The sequence below is a fragment of the Halichondria panicea genome, chromosome 1 (assembly GCF_963675165.1).
Source record: "Halichondria panicea chromosome 1, odHalPani1.1, whole genome shotgun sequence".
Lineage (NCBI taxonomy): Eukaryota > Metazoa > Porifera > Demospongiae > Suberitida > Halichondriidae > Halichondria > Halichondria panicea.
Window position 1 is genome coordinate 1,358,704 of NC_087377.1, and position 9,058 is coordinate 1,367,761.

The window sequence follows — 9,058 nt, forward strand, 5'->3', positions numbered from 1 at the left end:
TTGTGATCAAGAGTACAATGGCATAGTTCACTCTAAGCAGATATTGTGAATAACACAAGGAAAATAATTATTAGCGCGGTCTTAATTTAGCGTTAATTACAAATTCGCTAAAAATAAAATAGTAAGTGTTTATAAAAGCAACAATTAAGGTACTGCATGGCTCACACAGAACTGTTAATTAGTGCTATGCATGTTACATTTTTGACATTCTTCAAACAGCAATCATGATCGACTCTCTTTGGCATGCAAATACATGAATTTGTGTATTGATAGCTTCACGTCATGTTGCAGGCGGTGTGTTGATTCTCTCGCCTAATTTTCGTGTTGTTTATTATTTCAGAATAGCTCCATCTCTTTGCAGGTGATAATGGAGTGACAACACTGGGTAATGTCTAGACTTTTTTCACCGGGGCATATCGTCTATCCCTCCTCTAGGATACAACCGAGCCTTTCCTTTGATGACAGTGCACAGTTCCCGACCTCCTCTACGTGTGCTTGTCACTAGTGCTACCAACCTGCTTCACTAAATATGGCAATTTTAAAACCAAGATGTTGCAGAGTCTCCAAATGCATGGAGGTTTTGGAAACTATTGAATCGGAAAACAATAAAAGTGTGGGAAGTCATTGTGTGCATGTGTTGCATATGCAGTAATTGTTGTCCTCAATAAAAATATTGTGGGAAGTCATCGTGTGTTGCAAAGTAAAAAGAAGAACGTCGGAAAACACTATCTTGTTCATCTTCACCGAGGCATCACTTCTGATGCCCTCAAGATGTGAGACGTTCATCTCCACCGAGGTATCACTTTAAATTTGCTGCCATCCACCCAGAAAGGACTCAAACACAAGAATCTCGTAAGTGTTACTGACTTATACTATACTTATGTAGCTAGCTAGCTATATAGTTACGCTGGGCTGTAAATAACATCTAGGACATACCAACGCCTCGGTACTTCCACTTCTTTTCAAGAATGCTGAAGAACACTTACTACCATTTTGTGGGTAAGCCACTGTACAAAGAATAATAGTCATGAAACTACTGGCATTGCTATCAGCATAGCTCTAGCTAGCCTCGATCCTAGGTCGCACTTCCTTGAAGGTGCATGAGCTCTAGCCAGCTAGCTAATATTGCAATCGGAGCTCCCGTAATCGTAAGTAGCGAAATTAAACTTAGGATGCAGTCTAAGTCTATATTTATGTTAATGACATGTGCATGCGGACGAAATTTTGTCGCTATGATGCAGCTTGTATTTTATTCCATACAGACGGAGTTTCTCCTGGAATGACCGGGCTGATTTTAAGGATAATTTTTTTCGAACTTATTCTGGACTGAAATTGGACATCATAATATCTGTCATGGATGTCAAATGCGTGAAACTTACTATGAACTTGCTTTAGGTGTTTTGTATACAGGGTCACACTTCAAGGAAGAAGACTGACCAATGAACAATTGAGAGAACTAGCAGATATAACAGTCGTCTTATTACCAAACTTATTGCTCATCATAACGTGTTCATGTTATTCTTTATGTGAAAATATGTTCTATTAATAACAGGTGCATACGATGAGACTGTTCCAAGATAATTAGAAGCTGCTGTAATAGAGCAAGAAGCGCATTTGAACAAGCACCCTAATTTTTCCGCAGGACATGTGGTACAAATATTCAAACCAGGAAAGGAGTACTAACTCACAAGATTGTGCCGTGGTGAGTGTCCTATAATTCATGACAAGAACTGGAACTACCGAGGTACTGTTATGTCCCTCAATGCTACTTGCAACCGGAAGCCCAGCTAGGTAATCTTAAGTTCACAACGAAAAGCTTAGACTTGAGAATACTGAAGAAGAAATATTTATTAAACACATAATAGCGTTATTAGACGGAGAGGAGGAGGCTGGAGGTATACAACACCTTGTAGTCATATAAGAGCATGCCACGATGTCATAGAAAAGAACAAAATTATAATAGAAAAATAATTATAGGATATAAGAACATAATAATGAAAGCACTACCCATCTCAACAAGGTAAGTAGTCTTTTTACTTCATCCACATGGATCTGAGAGCTTGAAGAAATAATTATTTATTTTCAATTGAAGTGAGCATGCATACAATAATGTGAGCATGTGTCGAGGTCGTGTGATTGGTCAGTTTATATTTATTGCCCGCTGTGCTATATGCAAGCATGCAGCTCAACACATTTCTGACAGTACAATTATAAATAATATAATTATTATCACGGTACTCGTGTCACAAAAGAGTTTGTATTTGGCCGCTCATTTCGACAACCTGGAAATGTTCACGGGGACTCACTCCTGCTGAACAAGTCAGTTTTTAAACAGCACAGATAGCTGAGTGCTTGTCCCTGTGGCAGAGAACTATATGGCTCTGTCATGACATCGTTATAATTATACGCTTCAGCTACAGGCAATCCCCTCTAGACAGTTTAAAAGAGTCGCGTCCACATGCAGGGTGGAAGAATTTATGCAGGCAAGTAACTCAGAGGCTGCAACTTACAAAGCTCTTGTGAAGATTACCAAAATTATAATTATTGTACTACCTTCAAGTAGCGTAAGTACTGCTTTTGAGGGCAGCATAAGTACTACTTTTAAGGTAGCATAAGTACTGCTTTCGAGGGCAGCATAAAGTACACCACACCGAGCAGTGCATACCGTGAGTTACAGAACTCCGGATAAAGTAGCGCTCTGATGGCAGATGCCAGTTTCCCGACACCCAACCACCAGCTCCGGAGCCCCATGAATAACCAACCCAAGCGCTACTTTGGGTCACCGGAAGTGGTTTGTATAAAGTGGGCAGTGAATCTGATGGTCTGTGTCTCATAAATTAGCCGCCCTTTCTAAGTCTCCTAGCTGATTATTCACCAGAAGCTAATTAATTATGGGTAATTAATTGTTATAATTATACTTGACCTAGCCTAATTATATTATCCCTTCACGACTCACGAGTGGACATCTTGCAACACTATGGCAACCAGATAGAAAATAGAGGGAGAAAGATGAAAAACGTAGTCATCACCAGAACATAAAGTAAAAGTGCTCACATTAACTGTTATTTGTTTGCATTCTATGTTAGATAGTCGTATAATGGCTAAATGCAGCTAGTGATAGCCAATCAATTCAGGGTTCGTCCTTCTCTTGTGGGTGTGGTCTGTCAATCCAATCACCAATGGGCAACGGTCGCTCCCAAACACCTCCTTACGAATCACCACATCAGTTACATGAGGGAGGAGCCGCTCAGACACCACGAAATAATCCAGTCTCCTGAAGAAAAAGAAATGTGATCATATTAACAGTAATGTACTTAATGGCCACTCTTAACCATCTACGATATAAAAAGCCCACCTCCTACATACCTTATTTATCGGACAGCAAAAAATAATTATTTTGGAAATTGTCCGGGTATAATTGGAACAGATTTTTATAGAGCATGTGAAGTGTCCGGAATAATTAGAACAAGCAAGCAGCTGCATGCGAGCTAGCTAAGTTTAATAGAATACTGTGCGATTGAATAGTTGCACTAGCTATCTAAAACTAGCTATCTAACTGCAGCACTCTAAGTCTTACTTGCCGTCTGTGAATGTAACTCAACTTTTCAAAGTATTGTCCGGATTTTTAGAACAAATGTAACATTAAAGCACTGGAGTGTCCGTTGTATTAGAACAACGAAAATTGCCCAAAAGAGAGTCCGGGGTAATTAGAAGTGTCCTATAAATTAGAAGATATACGGTAATTATAATGGACAAACCCAAATGTTTTGTGTTATAAAATGGTTCCGCTGTAACTATACAGCTTTGCTCACACACACACTGAAATTGAAATTACACTCTATTTCTAGAGTAATGCGGGAGCACTCACCAGCCAGTGTTCTTGGCTCTGGCGTTGAACTGGTAAGTGTACGCTCCAGCGAGGTCGGGATACAGGTGACGGAAGGTGTCCACGAAACTCTCCTCCAGTAGCTCTGTGAAGTCCTGTCTCTCCTCGGGCGTGAAACCAGCTGTCTTTGTGTTTGTCTTGGGGTTCTTCAAATCTACGAGTAGATACATACAAAATATACATGCATGTACACAAAGTCAACGCAAACTCTGAAGGTATACCTATCTCTTATGCAGTGCCAGTGTGCGTACCTCCTAGCATACAGTGCCAGTGTGCGTATGTACTGACACTAAAGTTCAGAGACAGAGCAAGCTAGGACTACGTACGTACAGGGTATAGAGGAAAGACACAACAAACTCTATGGTTACATAGTATAATACCGGAGTGTTTTAAAAAAAGGGAGGCCTCCTAAGTAATTAAGGGCACTGCCTGCGAATGCATTTTTTGGGATCTGTGAGGGAGTGATAGGAACCAGTTACATAACTGGAGGAACCTCAGCCGCGGCTTTAATTGCTCGTTAGGGCCTGTGCCGGGTTAATCACAATCTATATATACATGTATATGCAACGGAGAAGTATAGCACAAGTTAATCGACTGAACTACTACTATACCCTTAATAATGACTCACGCTTTCCCCGAAACAAGGGAGGATTAGGAGGGCCTCCTTAACCTCTCCTATAATATAGTCACGCCTGGATAAAGGCCGCCCAAATGCATTTTTTGGGATCTGTGAGGGAGTGATAGGAACCAGTTACATAACTCAAATTAAGTTGAGATATAATTATACTCAGCTCATAATTATTGTTATAGTTAATGTATAATTATATGCACAATTCCCCAAATTAATGGAGCCTCGGCTGTCAATTCCTTCGATCCTATTGACCTGACCACAAAACACTTGCAACACACATTGCATGACTAACAAACATTTGAATGTAACTAACATAATACGGAACACTACATGCATTCACATTAATATATACATGGCCCTCACGGTTTCTGCTGATGGACCAGATGAACCTGCAGGGATGTTTGTGGCTGCTCAGGAGGTGGGGTAGAGAACGAAGGCGTCTGTAAAGGAGTGGATGACAGTGCATGACACAAGTGTATTACAAGAAGTGTGCTTGTGCATGCAATCGTGGATATGATAATGGATGTGTATAAAATATTATATAGATTTAGCAATTGGTTAGAATCACTCTTTTTGCGTTATTAGGATCGTTGTTGGCTATTGGGTCAAAGGTAGCTACTGGCAAATGTGGTCTAATGTCAGTGAGTGGGAGTTCACAATTGAACCAGCTGGTTGGAGGGGATCTACTTGCCATCATGGTGATCATGCACCTTCTTGTGAGAGGTTCTATATATTGTGCTCAGTACAGTGCATGCAACACAATGTAGACAGCATTTGAGTGATTTGGCTAAAATCAATTCACACACATACGTACACACAAAGACTCTAATTAGAAATACAATTAACCAACACAAGTACATACAGTCACTACTCTTTTTTTTTGATTTCAACCTGCAGACAAAGTGCATGCATGCATGGTGCCAGCACATCACACAAAATTCGAAAAACAGGAACAAATTAAAACTTACACTTTGTCCTTTGATCAATAATTATATTTTTTTTTCCTAAGGCCATTTTGCTGAGAGTTCATTAAAAAATGTAATGAAGGCAAACCCGATACAGAAAGTATAATGGTTTACTTATACAATAATTATTGTGAGTGGATGGTACTAACCCCTCCCTTCCCTTCGCCCATGGGATGTCCACCGACTGCACAACAGAGAAGTAAAGCACATGTTAATTTGTCGAACCACCATGCACTTAAAAATGATTCACGCTGGTTCCTCCAAAACAATGGAGGGCAATTCTTATGTCCCCCTTCGTGGTGCGGGGAGGGAGGCCTCCCAAGTAAATTTCTCTGGATGTCGTCCGTGAGGGGGTGGAGGAACCGGTTATACATGTATATTCAGCTCATTATTAAATATCATCCTCCAAAATAGTAACATGCATATACCGTATAGCGCGAAATTTTTGAGGCACTTATATTTCGTGGATTGGCCTCTAAAAGCCATTTCGTTGCACAATGTTCGCGGAATGACTGCTTACCGGAAGCCACGCCTTTAAATATTTGCATGATAGCAGGTAATTCTTATTAACGAACACTTTTCGTGGACTTAATTTTTGTGTAGAATTCCAACGCACGAAATTCGCGAAAATTTCGCCCCTCGAAAATTTCGCGCTATACGGTATATATATATATACGATTCCTCGAGCATGGATATCCTTGTGAATGCGTAATATATAAATTATAGTGGTTAGCTCTCTATAGATTTCTGTGTTAGAGTAGTATAGTGTCGTTGTTGGCTTTGTTCATGCGAGACAGTGACTCAAGAGTTATACACAACTCCAATGCATCTTGTCGACCTATTGATAGGCGTACTTTTTCCATTTAAAAAAGTCGAGCCCCCCCCCTCATTGTGAAATTGCTTCATACACCACTGATACAGATATAGACATAGAACACGTACACATGCATGTCGATACAGCATAAAACAAATCGTTTGCGCGGCTTGAATTTATACAAATATAGGCAATCTTGTACTATATATAATTCGGGAATTCGAGCATAACTGCATATAATACATGTATGCACGCACATGGTCACTCACTGAACGTTTCCTCTTAGGTGGAGGGGGCACTAGCTGACTAGCGGGTACCTGTGGAGGGAGTGCAGGGGTCAATGACATGAACTCAAGTTAAATGCTATACATCCTGTGTAACGAATGGCACGCTAAATAATCGTTTTATACGGTTGGAGGTGGGGCTGGTGAGTTAGGGAGTGGGGTATAATGGATGGACCAGCACTGACACTCATAGTGTCGTTGTTGGCTATACATGTTGTGATTAAGGCATAATTGTTCGGGACACTCACGCAACGCTTCAACCGTAGGGTCAGGCCCCTAGCTAGGGCTGGTGGGTTCGGGAGTAGTGCGGCACACTGGGTGGAAGAACTAGCCTGTGAGGGAATTGGAGGAATCACATAAACTAAATCAAGTACATGCTTCTGTACTATTGTACTACAAACACCTAGTGATAACTGGTTCAGTCTTGTATACGATGCGAGTGCATAAAAACAGCTGCTATAATTATATACTAAACAGGGCTTCACCTATAAAATATTATAGCCTTACGCAGCTCAGTATAATCATACAGAATGATATAGGTCTGCATACATGAAGTAGTATAGTGGTAGCTTAATCCTGTACACTTGTATGGTTTTATTATTTATTCTGAGCAGTATTCTCAGGAGGCAAACATTTGCGAAACGAAGCCAATGCACACGAGAAAAAATAATAGACCATGAGTAATTTTATAGACCACTATAGACCATGCACCAGAGAATAAGTGTATAATTTTGAGTTATGACAACCCTAGTGGGACCAGCACTGCATGCACACCACACACAACACTGGGTATTAACTATAATAACATGGAGGGAGACTAACCTGGTTTGAGCATCTTGTGCTGCAACAATTTGTACAGGGTGTGCCCCCCTGGGCACACACATGCACACAATTCACCAAATTAACGGAGCCTCTGCTGTCATGCAATTCCTTCGGCCCTATTGATCTGATATGCACAATGCACATTGGCTATCAAGTATTTGACATAATACGGAACACTACATGCATTCTATACATGGCCTCACGGTTTCTGGGGTGGCTGACGAAGAGGCTGCACCTGGTGGGGTTGGAATCAAAGGCGTCAACTCTATCTGAAATCCATCAATCTGAAGACAGTTAGCTCTGCAGGCCTCCTAAATAAATGGATGTCGTCTGTAAGGGAGGAATCAGTGACACAGACTTAAGTGTATTTACAAGAAGTGTGCTTGTGCATGAATTACAATCGGCATGGATACAATTGTGAATGCGCATATAGATCTAAATTGATTAGTTCTCTCTATAGATTTCTGGGTTAGAGTAGTAGTGTTGTTGTTGGCAGTTATACACAACTTCAATACATCATAATTGTCGACCTATATATCTTCACAAATACTAACTAACGGAGCCCCCATATTTCTAGGCTATAGAGATGACTTATCAACCTGCACTATGTAGATTGATAGACGTACTAAAAAACTCGAGCACTCGACAAGCACTGCACACACACACACACACACAACACTGAGTGAATTAACTACCGTATAGCGGATAAGTTTCGTGGGGGTAAAAAATTCGTTCAACTCCAAAAACGGTGAGTAAATATTTCGTTTAGTCTCGTTGCCTGCACACTGCATTCCGGTAAGCCACGCCTACGTTAAACTTTCGTGGAGGTCAGCCTGCCCACGAAAATAATGAATATTTACCCCACGAAAATTACCCGCTATACGGTATAACAACATGGATAGAGACTAACCTTATTTGTGCACCTGTAGCTCTGATGCAGTTGCTGCCGGTTCTACCTTCCTGGGCACACACACACAGCTGTTGCACAATCCAGTCGTGTACTTGCAGCTGCATTTAGATGCCATGGGCCTGGTGTGTTGCGGCAGAGCTAGACGACGTTGAGGAGGTGAGATTTGGGGGGAAATCGATGTGGCAGATGCTGAGAGCTGGGATGGATATAATTATATGGAGATGGCAGACTTAATTATTTTTGCAAATGCACCAGAAAACAATAAAATCCAGTATATATAAAAATCCAGTATATATATGACAACTTATGAGCTAGTGGGCCCAGTACTGCATGCATGTTATATAGTATAATTATCAGGACAAGTTGATGGGAATATAGAACTAACTGCATTATAGTATAAGCTTATATGCCACAATAAAATATAGATCCTTACTTGGTATCCGAGGTCCACCAGACGAGTCTGCCAGGGGGTTGTGGGGAGGGGTCAGCTATAGAGAGATAGAGTGTCATAGTTTAATGCCGAGTAAGGGCACCAAACAAGATAACTTGTCTATGAACTTCAGTACAATGCACTCACCCAACACAGGTGTCCCCCCCCAGAAACAGTGAGGGCCATGTAGTGTTCCGTATTATGTTAGATGTTTGTTAGCCATGCATGTAATGTGTGTTGCAAGCGTTTTGTGGTCAGGTCAATATATATATAGGGCTGAAGGAATTGACAGCCGAGGCTCCATTAATTTTGGGAA

At 40.9% G+C, this 9,058-nt stretch overlaps 2 protein-coding genes across 2 annotated transcripts; both read right to left on the reverse strand.

Annotated features, from left to right (window-relative positions):
• Positions 1-3,004: 3,004 nt before the first annotated feature.
• Positions 3,005-4,262, reverse strand: LOC135332540 (DNA repair nuclease APEX1-like). The gene is made up of 2 exons (XM_064527724.1): positions 3,869-4,262; positions 3,005-3,274 (listed from the first exon to the last, which is right to left on the reverse strand). The coding sequence occupies exons 1-2, from the start codon at positions 4,054-4,056 to the stop codon at positions 3,112-3,114; spliced, it is 351 nt and encodes a 116-aa protein (XP_064383794.1). The 5' UTR covers positions 4,057-4,262; the 3' UTR covers positions 3,005-3,111.
• Positions 3,900-7,546, reverse strand: LOC135342483 (uncharacterized). The gene is made up of 8 exons (XM_064539215.1): positions 7,403-7,546; positions 6,829-6,912; positions 6,566-6,613; positions 5,733-5,814; positions 5,632-5,666; positions 4,881-4,957; positions 4,515-4,613; positions 3,900-4,040 (listed from the first exon to the last, which is right to left on the reverse strand). The coding sequence occupies exons 1-7, from the start codon at positions 7,544-7,546 to the stop codon at positions 4,562-4,564; spliced, it is 522 nt and encodes a 173-aa protein (XP_064395285.1). The 3' UTR covers positions 3,900-4,040; positions 4,515-4,561.
• Positions 7,547-9,058: the final 1,512 nt, after the last annotated feature.

Coding starts and splice junctions, on each gene's coding strand:
- LOC135332540 (XM_064527724.1), bottom strand. CDS start 4,056: ATGTATCTACTCGTAGATTTGAAGAACCCCAAGACAAACACAAAGACA. Junction 3,275..3,868: donor AGAGCCAAGAACACTGGCTG/GTGAGTGCTCCC, acceptor CTTTTTCTTCAG/GAGACTGGATTATTTCGTGG.
- LOC135342483 (XM_064539215.1), bottom strand. CDS start 7,546: ATGTGCATTGTGCATATCAGATCAATAGGGCCGAAGGAATTGCATGAC. Junction 6,913..7,402: donor GCACAAGATGCTCAAACCAG/GTTAGTCTCCCT, acceptor ATTCCCTCACAG/GCTAGTTCTTCCACCCAGTG. Junction 4,614..4,880: donor CTGGTCCATCAGCAGAAACC/GTGAGGGCCATG, acceptor ACTCCCTCACAG/ATCCCAAAAAATGCATTTGG.